Source organism: Nicotiana tomentosiformis, chromosome 9, assembly GCF_000390325.3.
Source record: "Nicotiana tomentosiformis chromosome 9, ASM39032v3, whole genome shotgun sequence".
Classification (NCBI taxonomy): Eukaryota; Viridiplantae; Streptophyta; class Magnoliopsida; order Solanales; family Solanaceae; genus Nicotiana; species Nicotiana tomentosiformis.
In genome coordinates, this window is record NC_090820.1 from 92,295,321 (window position 1) to 92,308,737 (window position 13,417).

Below are 13,417 nucleotides of genomic sequence, written 5' to 3' on the forward strand. Positions count from 1 at the left end.
GGACTATAAAACTTATTGGAGCATCCAAAATTATAAGCCAAGCTTGAAATAATACGTTAAAAGATAAAACTATGAAAACGCTTAAGAAATATTTATAAACTACACTACCATAAATATTTTTATGTATTAAATATATTTAAAACTTCTATACATATAATGTCGGTTTGGTTTGGTTTCGGTTTGACTTTTTTTAGTTAAAACCAAACCAAATATGATCGGGTTTTTTTTTCCAACACCAAACCAAATCAAACCAATCGGGTTTTTTTCTTGGTTTGACTCGAATTATCGGGTTGGTGCGGTTTCTCGGTTTTTACACCTCCTAATTGCAAGTTCATATATGAAGGCAAATACATTTTACCCCATAAACATCCCCACCTGTATTTATCTATAGCTACTCTTTTGACATGCATGATTTACGACACTTACATTCAATATTTTCTAGCTGTACAAGATTTGATTTGCAGTCACCCCTCTTCTTGAATAACACATGACCATTTAAACCCCTTTGTGAATCACTATATTACATAACTGATGACGGACAAGTGTGTGTAACATTCTCTAATGCTATCTTACACTAGTTCTATGGTTTACATGTCGATTTAATTTTCTTTTTTCGTAGGTAGTGAAAAAGTTCTTAGAGTTTTGGTTGTGTTTACCAATTACTAAGAATTGGTCTAATTTTGATTAAAAACTATAGGGTCTTATTTCCTTGGCTGGTTCAAACAATGAATCTTGGTGCCAAGGTCTTGATGGTCGGGTCACTAAGGTGAGTAAGGCGCTTGCCATAAAGAGATTCTTCATTTCCAGGGCTCAAACCAGAAACCGCTAGTCAAGAAAAATGATCTGAACCATCCCATCAACACCCTTGGTGGTTCTTAAAGTCTAGCTAGCGTTTTTTTTTTTTTTGCTTTTGGCATCACAAATTTGAAAGTCACTTGTCCAACTAATCCATATATACACCTGGTAAGCCCACTTGAGGGGGCTGCTGGGGGGGGGTCAATGCTTCCTACCAGGAGTTTGCTGGGGGGGGGGGAGGGGGGGCAATGCTTCCTACCAGGAGTTTTCTTGTAAACTCCTCGTCTCAAGACTCGAACTAGAGACCTCTAATTAAGAGTGAAGTGATCCCAACAATCCCACCACACTCCTCGGCGATTCTTGAAATCCTGCTACACTTTACCATCTTCAACACTTTCTTTTGTCTGGTGGACAATCTGAAGTCGAGGCTACGTCTCAACTTGCTATTGCAAAGGTACAAAAAAGTTAATAATACTCAATTCAAGAGAAATAGTAATCTCAGTGCTATAGTAGACTAGCGCTCTTAAGTTTCACAGCAAATTCAAGGAAGCTAACTCAGATTTATCACCACTTAAGAATCACAAGTTTTAAAACAAGCCAGCTATCTAATTGTTATACCTTTCATTTTCCTTAGGAAAACTTCATTTTCAGTATAGCACCCGGATGATAAACCTGGTTTGCCTATTGAAAGTAGCATGGATCATATAGATTACATGTTTTTGTAGTTACAGAATTGTGAAATGGCCCCAATCGCCTAGGGCTACATTTACCATTTCAAATACTGGCCATTTTAAAGAAACTTCCCAGTATACATGTCATCTGACATAGATCCTGCTTATACGGTCGGACCTCTCTATAATAGTCATTCTTTATAATAACACTTCACTATAATCGGGAACAAGATTGTTACAGAGAGGTTTGTCTGTATACGTCAAAAATCAAAGTTTTCCTACAAGAAGAACTGCTATGATGCCATGTCACTACACCCGATTCTTCTTTTACCATCCTTGTAAAACTGATGGCTGACCAATACTCTTTCCAATCATGGTCAAACTGTGAGCCATAGTTGTGCTAACGCAACATTTCAAAATGTAAGAGCTCTAAAGAATGAAACTTAAGAAGAAGAATTGCACATGTTTATTAGCAAGCCATAGTACCCGAGATCAATTCATACAGATGATATCGTTCATGGATGGGCAACTATACATCTGTCCACGATGAGATACATAATTTAGTGGTTAGTTAAAGGACATAAAGTATACTTCTATGTGTATAGCGCTAAGATTATATTTTCACATCCAGCTCCTACCTGAAACCTGGCACTGGGACAGCCACAAATCTATATGTTCAACAATCTTTTCCCTAACTTTCCGAACTGCATCAGGGGAACTGCAGTTTTTGGCGTCACCTGTGATATGAGATAATTGTCATGAAATGCATCACGGTTCATTGCTTCAAAAGAAGGAACTTCACAAAGTAACATGCCTAAGACAAGTCGAAGATCAATACAGACAGCCGTGCTGGCAAACTTTGTGTGATCAAAGTACAACAAAAACAACAACATACCCAGTATATCCCCGCATGTGGGGTCTGTGGATACGCAAACCTTACCCCTACCTAGTGAAGGTAGAGAGGTTGTTTCCAATAGACCCTCGGTTGATGTCCTTATCATATATGGGGACTGAAAGCTATATTCAGATAATTGTCCAATTTTTTGCTAACTTCTACTAACTTTGTTTGGTGAGCAAACTAAAAGTATCCAACTAAAAGTATGAAAATGTTGGAGACATTGGACCCTTTGAATCAGTAAAAACCTCCACTCATAACATACTGATAGGAATAAACAAATTACGAACTAAAGAAAGAACAAGTCACAAATTGGAATTTTGCTTATTGAGCTTTTTCTTTTAAAAGTCAAAATGCTTTATTAGTGAACAGTACGCATCAAAATATATAATACGGTTATCTGGATTAATCACATTCTTTAATCACATTCTTCTAGCAAACCTCCGTCGATTATTTATACCAAAAGATATATTTTTAGGATGGTATAATGAAAGAAGAGCTAGCCTTTGACACAACGGAGTTACTTTCGACACTGCTTTTCTTCTCCTTTCCAATTCTCATTAGCCTCTAGGTCGCAACTACTCTGCCACCATCGTTAATAACACCAAAATTGATGTCAAATAACAAAACGACATGGCCACATAGCTGTGAAACAATTCGAAATTGCACTTAAATATGGTATGCATCTTCGCCACACCTTTACACAGCAATTAGCTTGCTCCTTCTAAGATTATCCGCCCTAAAAAATTGCATTTTACGTAGCACACCAGGTGAAAAAAGGCAATCTTCTTTAACAGCTTAGTTATCCATATTGACTTCCACAAGCCCTCTTGTCACCCCCTTGGGATAATCCTACGTGATAGGATCTTATCGTCTTTTCCACTGACATTCACCATTAATTTCTCATAGTAATGCAAGTGCTACCAACTGTATGCAGCAGTTCAGGGTCACAGTTGAGAACAACATAAATTTAAAATTTTAATCATAAATAATCGCCAACAAGAATTTGGTTAATTTTTTACAAACTTGATGTCGATCTGTGAATCTAGAAATTCATTTCGATTATAGAGGTAAAACAAAATAAGAATAATAATTGCAGCAGTGACCAAAGAGACCAAATTAAGTAAGATTAGATAGAAAAACTGCAAGCAAAGAAAAGGGAAATATGGGGTTTGACGTAACAATACTTATGTCCAGCGTACTACTGGATATGCGAAACCAGTGAAGTCTAAACAGTTAACATTGAGATCTGAAATATGTATACCTTCAGGGACTAAAGGAGACTGGGGGCAGCCGCGCAGGTCAGTTCCATGGCCACAGTTATGGCAAGAGACTATGTAAGAAGGCACTGAAAGTTGAAACGAGGTCTCAGAACCAAAACAAATACTTGCAGTACAACAATTTAAAGTCGGTACTCGCTCGATAAAATTGTCACTTTCAGAATTACTTTTAGCAAAAAGTAATTCTGTTTCGGGTCCGTCACTGTGAATTCAAGCAAACACGTCTTTGAGAAAATCATATGACAGAAAGTCATTATACATAAGCTAGCCATGTTGATACTAAGATCAAGCAGATAAATCAATTATCAATTGTTGCAGATGTGTTTAAAGGAAAATGTATGAAGTTATGAACCACATTAGCAGATGAATCTTCAATACGGACAATAGATTCCAAACCTGAATTTATAAGATTAACTTTATGATAAAAAAATGTTTCTTGTGGATGAAGAACGGTCCATTTTACTCTTCACATTTGTTTAATTTTGAATGGTAGCATGGTTAATTCTACTATAAAAGAGTTTTAAAAAAAAGTATTAATAAAGGTCATGCATCTGTCCTGGAATACAACACTCTACCAATCTAGTTTCACAATAGACAGGGATGAAATTTCATTATCGGAGCAGCCTAAAACTTACTCTCTGGGGAAGAAGTCTGTTTTGACGCATGTCGCCAGGGATCCTGTGATCCATTGGTGAAGATAATCTTTGACCCTGCCAAATCAAAGTTTTAACATAATGAAATTTGTAATTCCATAATTGTTCCATATTTGAAGCAGGATAAAGTGAAAAAACAAATTGGCTATTCATCCAACTAGAGCTTACACCCTCTCCAACATTTTTTAGGCATGACAAATGGGTAAATAGCGTGACAGAATATCTACGGAAACAAAGACAAGTCAAAGAAACATTCTATTCCATTGACAGATACTCGTATAGGGACAAATTCCAAATGCCAGAGATTGCATTCAGTTAGATATTGAGTCCACTCTGAAAGTCATCAACCCCAAAAGACAAGGTTTTAAAAATTTCAGAGATAAAACATACACCTTCCATTAAACCGACCATGCTCTAAACAACAGCCATTTATATCAAGTATTTATCCCCCCACCCCCAACACACACCCTCGTCAGTTGGCTTGAAGTGATTATTTTCTTTTCTTTAACCATTAACATAAGTGATAAACTTAAGCCAACAGTGATGTCATGTCATTACTTAGTAAAATTATCAGGGTGTGCTGTGAATGTTGGGATCATATAAAGTAATCCCGGACAAATTGATTAGCTGCCTAAAGTTTATAGCAAAGCAAAATAAAAAGGTCAACCGACTGAACCAAATAAAATAACATAGGTAATGAATATTCTCTTATTAAGTGCACCCGAGCCAACAACAGATTTTCCCTTTTTTGTTTCCTTTCAAATAAACTCAAGGGTATCCTATTAACATATATATCAGATAAGGAAACATAAAGGAGAAATGAGACTGCTGGAAATAACTGTCGAATGGTTACCCGCAATTTTGGTTCCTCCATAGTACAAGTTTGTTGCATCAACTTCAGGATAGATACCGGCTCCGAAGACATTCCTGCAGAGGTCCAAATGGTATCTGCACGAATGAATTATTGAATTACGAAGTCAGTTCACCAGAAGGTTTGTGACTAAACAAGTGGAAATACCTCAGTTGAACAAATCAAAGAAATAGGGCTTAAATACTTCCATGAGTAAGACACATGCCTGGTATCAACTTTAGAAGAGCGAATACTATCATTCGAGGGTGCAACCTGAAAATATGCAACTTCTGTGCAGACCTGGAACCACCACAAGCGATCAGAAGTATCACCATTTACAGCAGTGTTCTTCAGATTTTCCTGATCGTATGTTTTGACGCTGACCCCCAAAGTCTTAATGTAATACTCCTTTACATAAGTGGCATATGCATTCTGCAAATAAGAAATAAAATAAACAATTAAGGAAGCAAAGAGGATTAGCGAAGTCTTCCACAACATGAATTTTTCTTTTCTTTTTGGGTGATTAGATCTTTTAACATGATATTGTGGTCAGTGGTCACGGATTATGTAGTTGGAATTAAGCTGAATTCCTCATTTAAGTGTAGAGAACTTCCTGGAAAGCTAGCATAAAAGGAAATCGATAAGGAAAATTTGACATAGAGAACTTGAGATTTTTCAGAACTACCTATTGAACATAAACATCCATGGGAATATCAACTTTATGTTGCTTTCGAATATAGAATATATACACTCTAATCCAGGTGCAGCTGGAAAATTGTTCTTTAGTAACTTACTAAGTTTTTTTGTTTAACTACTTACTGGTTCTAAGAAAATAAAAAAGCATATTTATATAGATATGGGTGTCTTCCCTAAGAAAACTTCTGTACGTGATACCGAAGAAATTCTCTTCATCAATATTTCTGACAAGCTCCCAAAGGAAATGTCTATGATCTTTGTTCTTTTGTTCAAGCCGGTATCTCCAAAAGCTGAGACACAATGCAAGTGTAAATTCTATTGTTGTTGTTGCATTGTATACATAATAATTTTTTTGTTAAATTATGAACAAAGTTTCTTCCTTTTTACCAAAATTAATGTCCTGTCTCGCTTTTCTACCAAATTTAACAATTCCTGGCACAACTTTCCAGACAATTTTAAAAATACCTTCAGAATGCAGAAAGAAGTTTGACTCTAACTGTACCTTTATCAGTTTGCAAACAGCTACATTGCATTTTCGGAAATAGGTTAACAACTCCTGATTTCACTTTAAATATTGATCAAGTCGACTTTCAGTAAATAAACAGTAAGATAGATTAAGTATTATCCATGACTGCTAGTGCCGATAAATTCTGATATTTTCCAGAAACTTCGGTGTAGCATCATCATCCATTGCCGCCAGAGTTATAGTATAAAAAACTAGCAATAGAGTCACTAGTAACAGAAAGCATGATCTCAGTTTGGACTTAAAACTCAACCTCGGTGACGCGGTGGCGCGGGGGGGGGGGGGGGGGGGTTACACTCCAAAAACAATGGAAGGCAACAAATGAAACCATACCACTAAATCTTCCCCAGATTTCTTTGCTTCAAGTAGTGGGATGCATAGTTTGTCTGGACTTCCATATTGAAACTAAAACATCAAAAACCTTCAATTAGGAAAATAACAAACTCGTTCAATAGAAGATATCTTATGAATGTGTCATACATACCGCTGTAACTGCAGCATCTGCCAGAAAGTACAGGAAGTCACCATCAATCCTCAGCTGCAAGGAAAAAAAAGTTTGTGTATCAGACTTGTAAAAGAGAGCAACAATAACGATGCATCCTCTCCATGATTGAGAACATGAAGTAACATGTTTATTATTTGGTCACCGATAATATCAATCCAAAGTCCCTTGAGAGCATAAAGCTATGGGGTCGGCAGTATTTGCGATTTTGCGTATAACCTATGTCAAGGATTAATTGGTTTGAACAGTAAGACTACCAATAAAGCATTACTCTGACGGTCTTCAGCAGTCCGCATTACTGCATATATCATCATTGATATGTTTCCGTAGGCATTAAAGGGTATACTATTAAAAAAATGGAAAGAACAATGTGATATGATACTTAATTAGTATCCAAAGTTACCACAGATATCATCAGCAATATGCTGCTTTAGGTGATTGAGGTCACAATGTCAGAGAACTCTTCGAGACTCGAGAGGAAGGTAAAGAAATCATACAAACAATGAACAACCAACTCAACAACAACATACCTAGTGTAATCCCAGAAGTGGGGTTTGGGGAGAGTAGTGTGTACACAGACCTTACCCCTACCTTGTGAAGGTAGAGAGGTTGTTTCCGATAGACTCTCGCTCAATGAAAGCATAATAACAGCAGTTATGACAAAGAAACAAAAAAGCTAAAGTTTCATACCTCATCAGCACCAAACAACGCTTTAAGGTCCTTGCGATTTGACGCAAGCCTTGTTTCTACTAGTTGAGTAATTTCTTGCAATGCTGCTTTACATTCTGGACCAGCAGATTCGCCAACCTACAGTAGGAAGACCAGGAGTCAAATTCACAGATCCTCTAGAAACTGTGTCCAACAAATCCAAAAGAGAGCCACAAACAGACAACATACTTAAGTCACATTGTCTCAATTTCAGAGTGTTCAGGCCTCTTTTCTTGTAAGCTTTTTTCTTTTGGGATTTATTCTGTTGTAATACTATAGGAGTTTGAGGCATTCTCAAATGATCATCTTCTTTCTTTAGGGATTGAGTACAGCTTATGGTATTTATTTTTCCGAATTTTTTTCTCTCCCTTTTATTACAATTATTAGTAATTATTTAAAGAATATTCTAAGACAATAGAAGGACTAAGCCTGTCTGTTCAAGAAAACAAAACAACTATTAAAAACTAAAGTATTGTCTTCAGGAGAACAAAACATGAACCAAAAGGCTAATTTTCTATTAATCTTAGACACACAGTTACTTCTTCCAAAACCATATCTAAGCTGAGATAATGTTTCTAAAAGCAAAATAAAACAAAAAATAAACTAGAAACCAAAATGTTTTACAATCCATCACCTAAAGAAAGACAGAATTACAAGAGGAAGAACATCCAAAGAGCTTTCCTTTGCATTACCATTTTTTTCCAAATAAGAAGAAAACTACCATAAATGTTAACAACCAAAGTAGCACAATTTTTACTTGCTTGTCAAAATCTGAGAAGCTGTAAACTGCTTCAACTACTGCAGAGCTTGCAAGACTTCCACAAGTCAGGTGAGGAAACTTCAGCCGGAACCATGCACTAAGGGCTCCTGGGTATGAAATACCAAAGAAAAACCATGGGTTTTCAATATTGGATCTGTTGAGCTTCACGCTCAAGGATTCCTGCAACATATTAGAAATATTAGAGCAAAATATAAAATTGGCCGGTTGGCTAAAATTAATTGCATTCGCTAGCCAAAAAGTGTATATAATATGTATATTAAAACACAGATATACAAAAAATATATATTTTGCCGGCAATTATTTTTGGAAGTGGCTAACAATATGCATTTCTTGAAATATTATCCACTGAGTGCTCATCATGCAAAGGGGAGGAAAGGGAGTTGGGGAGTGGAAAACAAAATCAGGATGTAACATAGGATATATATATATATATATATATATATATATATATATATGGGTCTTCAGAATTTAAGTTAGTCCCGGGCCAAGTGCTATAATCCAAAGATATGATACCTATAGTGGTTGGCTTATCCCACTAATATTATGCTGTCAGATTAAAGATAGCAGTTAGGTAATATCACGAGATATAGAGCTAGATTGTAAGAAGTGACATGCTTTGGATTGACACAGAATTACAATAGATAGAGGGCACAGAAATAAGATGCAACGAACCTGATAGAAATTCCTGAAAGCTGCCAAATCAAAAAGTGCCTGTTTTGATGACAGATATTTCAGATTCCCAGTTGTTAAGGATTTGAAGGGTGAACTCTTCCCATAATACCGATGCTCAAGAGTAACGACAGCAGCTCCAAACTTCTTCGCCAAAACCTGTTAGACATGCAAGGTTCAGAAGTAGAAGTGAGTCTCAGATTATGGTTTTAGCATTCCACGACCCGACACGGCACGACAAGTCATTGTCACAGAGAATTTGTTTATGTGCTTGTTTTGTGTCAGCTAACCAGAATACTAAAAGCTGGAACTCAACACCGAGGTTGTTTGGTTTCAAAATTATCTCAGAATAATCTGCATTTTTACCTGGGTGTTTGTTACCAGTTTTATTTCTCATATAAATAAAATCACATTCCACATAACTTATGTGGGAAAAATCATGTATTATTTTACACCAGAACGACGTGGAATAAGAGTACTTGTACTAGCAATACGATAAGAGCTTCTGAAATGACAAATATACCTTAAGACCTTACTTTAATTATAAAAACTATGAACATGATAGTATTAGATAATTTTTGAACTTAACAGTAAGATAAAACTTGTACAGTGCCACTTATTGATTTCTTTAACTAAATAAAGTATGACAGCAGATTCAAATAGATATCAACTGAGATACTTGAATTAAAAACCCCACAAAAACATTTGACCAACTTAAGTAGTGTTAAAACGATCCTAAAGCATATAAACCACGATTGCAATGCATGTGGAACCAGATATAATATTTATATAGCTCAACCACTCCTTCAAATGCTGCCTGAAGTGACTGAACCTAGGTCACAGGAACGAAAGATCGATTTCTTTTCCATTTCCTTTTCCAACCCCTGCCGCCATGTTACCCACCCATGGAAGTTGGGGAGTGGAGAAAAAGAGGGGAAGGGGCATGACAAAGACAGACTGTCCTGATAAATAAAGTAAAAAGATGAAACAAGAATTATAAGAACGCATTCACGAATAGAATAGAGTATCAGCAGTAAGGATTACAACTTACACTGAGGTAATCATTCGGTATTCCGTTGCAAGCAGATTCTCCACAAATTTTCAAAAATATGGGTCCATCAGGAATTCGGAAATAGTCAAGAAACTCATAGTACCTCTGTCCGAATGTCCGATGATCCTATAAAATAGCAGCATCAAGTTAAAGGCATACAATGGCCAATGCACTCAAGCAAATACAACTCAATGTTAATAAATACAGAAAAGAAACGACCCAACTTCTCTTTCTATAGCATTCATTACCCCAATTTAGACACATGATCTTATACAGAACTACCCGTTGATCCATTTATTGGACTTCTAAATCCTACAAGATTTTACTTTCATAGTCCTATACATGTCCTAGTAGCACATATTTCTCTTAACATTCAACTGCATTGGGTGGATTCCTTTCATTCTCACGTCGATATAGTTGTCGCAATGCATCGAATATCTTCATGATAGTAGAAACATACAGGGGCAATATTAATGTTTTTTTCAGGTTCAATCATCCAGAAATATTTGAACGGTATCCTATAAAACCATTTTTCTACATACTACAATGTAAAAACACAATTTTCCCGTCTATATTCTCCAAATTTTCAGTAAAAGTCATAACAAGAGATTTTTCCAAGATAATACAAGAAACATATTTTTGACCTTGGTGCCCCCCCCCCCAAAGGCAGCGTCTCTCCCTTATTTCCCTATTTGTTTGTCCCTTTTCAGTAGGAAAGCATAACTTGTTGTTACAGCAAAAAACAACAATTCATCCAAAGCAAGCAATTTTATTACTTTTAAAGTACAAGAAAAAAGGTGAACCCAATTTCTTTTAAGGGTGCGCACAATTATGAAACAAAATTCAATCTAACCCAGTAAAATTTCCATAAAACAAAATCAACTTAGTATATAAATAATATAAGCTAATCATATAACACAAATAGAATTCAAAAAAAGGTTATCTGTGCAAAAGCTATATATAAAAAAGAGATATTACGTAAGGAGAAAAATGATCAAGAGACTGATTGAACCAGTGTTCTTCTTTGGTCAAGTACTTGTTGTTCTGTGAGCTGATTTGCTGAAGAAGCTGAGAAGTTGAGATTCCGTTTGAGATTCTAAGCAACTGTAAGAAGAACAAAGCAACAAGTAGAGTTCTGCTATTTTTTAGCTTCATCTTTTGTTTTACTCTGTTGTTTTGGGGCAAGCAAATTGAGTTGAGATTGGTAATAAATTTAGATTGTTATATTATCCTCGGATTTTTTTGCTTTTGTCGCTTGCTAAAACATCAACAACCTTTGTACAATTGTCCTACCTAACGCCGCAGCTTCTACGATATTGCGGAAAAAGAAAAAGAATTATTTCACTTTCGTCTCTAGTTATTAGAGTAGTAAAATTTAAGGGGAAAATGTTAGATTTACCTCCCCATTATACTATGTGGCTAAAAATATAGGGGTGGATTCAAATTCAATATGAAAATTTAGATTTGAATATTCGATTTTCGAATTAAATAAATGACAATCTAAATCCAATCCAAAAAAACTCAGATTGGATCGGATTTTTAAGCTCGATTTTGGATTAATCGGATTGATATTTTGAATTTTCGATTTTGAGCTTATAAATTTAGATGTTTCTTCTTCTTAAAAAATAAACATCTAAATAAAGTATTCATGTTACTTACCTAAAAAGTTCTTCATTCTCACTGCTTCATCCAAATAAAGTATTCAAGTAATGAAATCATTATCAAGAAAATATAACAAAGGCATTAATAAGGCCGATAAAAAGTAACAATAGTAAAACTATGTCTAAATAGAAAGTATTCTGACAGTAACTTAGTGATTAGTACTAAATATATGAGATAATATCTAATGGATAGAGTATTGAGCGTATTGTTATTGGTATATGAATAATGGACTAAATATATAGTATAAAATTTTTAGATTTTCGGATATCCAAAAATCTGAAGTACCAAATCCAATATCCATTCTAAAATCCAAAAGTATTAAAAATTAAATTCGAAATCCAATCCGTAATCCGAAAATCCAAACCAAAAATCCAAACCAAAAATCCAAAAAAATCGGATTTCAGTTTGGATTTCGGGTTTGTCCAAACTATTATAAAAACATCCTTATCGTCATTAAAGTTATTAAAAACGAAAAAGGGCCAAATATACCTATCTACTATGAGAAAAAGTTTAAATATACCCATCGTTATACGTTGGGTCCAAATATATCCATGTTGTTATACTATTTGTTCAGATCTGTTACGTTTGTCCAATGTGAACATACAATCCTACATGACACTAATATTTGATGAGGTAGATGCAACGTGGAATTCCACCTCAGCGCCCCTAACCTATTTTGCCTCTATGTTCTATTTTTTTCCACCATTATAATTTCTTTCCTCTCTTCCACCATTTTCGCCATTACCGTCACCATGAACAATATTGTATTTCAAGGTTTAGTCTTTTATATATGTTTGTTTCTCCACTCATCGCTCGCATTGAATTCATTACAATCCGAAGCTTCTCGAATTTCAGGTGAAGTTCTCTTCCTCGAGAAACTAGATAGTGTGCGTGATATTGGGGCTAACTAATTGAAGTATTCTTTTGCAGACCCAGGTACTCAAAGCATTTGCAGATGGGCAACATTCAGTCTCATATTGTTCAGATACTTCCATTTGGTCTGAGTTGACTTGCTAGAAATTCAATATTGTTCATGGTGGTGGTTATGGTGGCAATGATGGTGGAGGGGAAGAAAATTTTAGTGGTGAAAAAACAAATAGATGGGAGGGGTAAATTGGGTTTGGGGCGCTGAGGTGGTATGTCACGTGGCATCCACCTCATCAAATGTCAGTGTCGCGCATGATCGGATGTCCACATAGGACAAACTTAACGGAAGAGATATATATTTAAACCAACAGTATTACAGTATAGCTATATTTGAACCCAAAGTATAACGAGAAATGAGAAATATATTTAAATCTTCTATCATAGTACATGAGTATATTTGGTCTTTTTCGGTACTAAAAATACCCCTTATCTGTTAACCCCTCCCACCATGGCCAAAAACATATTTGGGTGAGATGAATATCCACGTGGCATGCCACCTCGCCACCCTCCCAAGACCTTTTCTTTTCTTTCCATTTTATCTTCCACCAATACTCAAAAATCTAGTTTTATAAAGTGTTAGCTCAAAATCGTACCCAAATTAGATAAACCCAGATCTAAAAAAAAACAAAATACAACCAAATTTTTTTTATTGCTTTTCAAATCTCCGTGCCCAGACTACAAGCAAATTATTTTGTGTGTTATATTTTGTAAGATGCGATGGCATAGGGTGACAATTGTTTACCTTTTTCTAAGA

General features: G+C 35.5%; 1 protein-coding gene across 3 annotated transcripts; it reads right to left on the reverse strand.

Annotated features, from left to right (window-relative positions):
* Window positions 1-1,909: 1,909 nt before the first annotated feature.
* Window positions 1,910-11,314, reverse strand: LOC104086090 (probable serine protease EDA2). Of its 3 annotated transcripts, XM_070185745.1 has the most exons (13): window positions 11,053-11,312; window positions 10,075-10,200; window positions 9,027-9,182; window positions 8,331-8,513; window positions 7,556-7,672; window positions 6,848-6,901; window positions 6,697-6,768; window positions 5,371-5,576; window positions 5,148-5,242; window positions 4,277-4,351; window positions 3,626-3,709; window positions 2,105-2,203; window positions 1,910-2,003 (listed from the first exon to the last, which is right to left on the reverse strand). In XM_070185745.1, exons 1-13 carry the CDS (start codon window positions 11,227-11,229, stop codon window positions 1,996-1,998), a joined length of 1,452 nt encoding a protein of 483 aa, XP_070041846.1. In that variant the 5' UTR covers window positions 11,230-11,312; the 3' UTR covers window positions 1,910-1,995. The 3 variants fall into 3 exon arrangements, with proteins under 3 accessions (XP_070041846.1, XP_070041845.1, XP_070041847.1); XM_070185744.1 differs by having other exon boundaries at window positions 1,910-2,203; window positions 11,053-11,311; XM_070185746.1 differs by lacking the exon at window positions 6,848-6,901 and having other exon boundaries at window positions 1,910-2,203; window positions 11,053-11,314.
* Window positions 11,315-13,417: the final 2,103 nt, after the last annotated feature.

Bases quoted from the DNA above. Each gene is read 5' to 3' on its own strand.
- LOC104086090 (XM_070185744.1), bottom strand. From the start codon at position 11,229: ATGAAGCTAAAAAATAGCAGAACTCTACTTGTTGCTTTGTTCTTCTTA. The intron at 10,201-11,052 runs GTAATATCTCTT...GCTATTTTATAG, and splicing joins TTGATCATTTTTCTCCTTAC to GATCATCGGACATTCGGACA. The intron at 5,577-6,696 runs GTATGGTTTCAT...TCTTATTTGCAG, and splicing joins AATCTGGGGAAGATTTAGTG to AATGCATATGCCACTTATGT.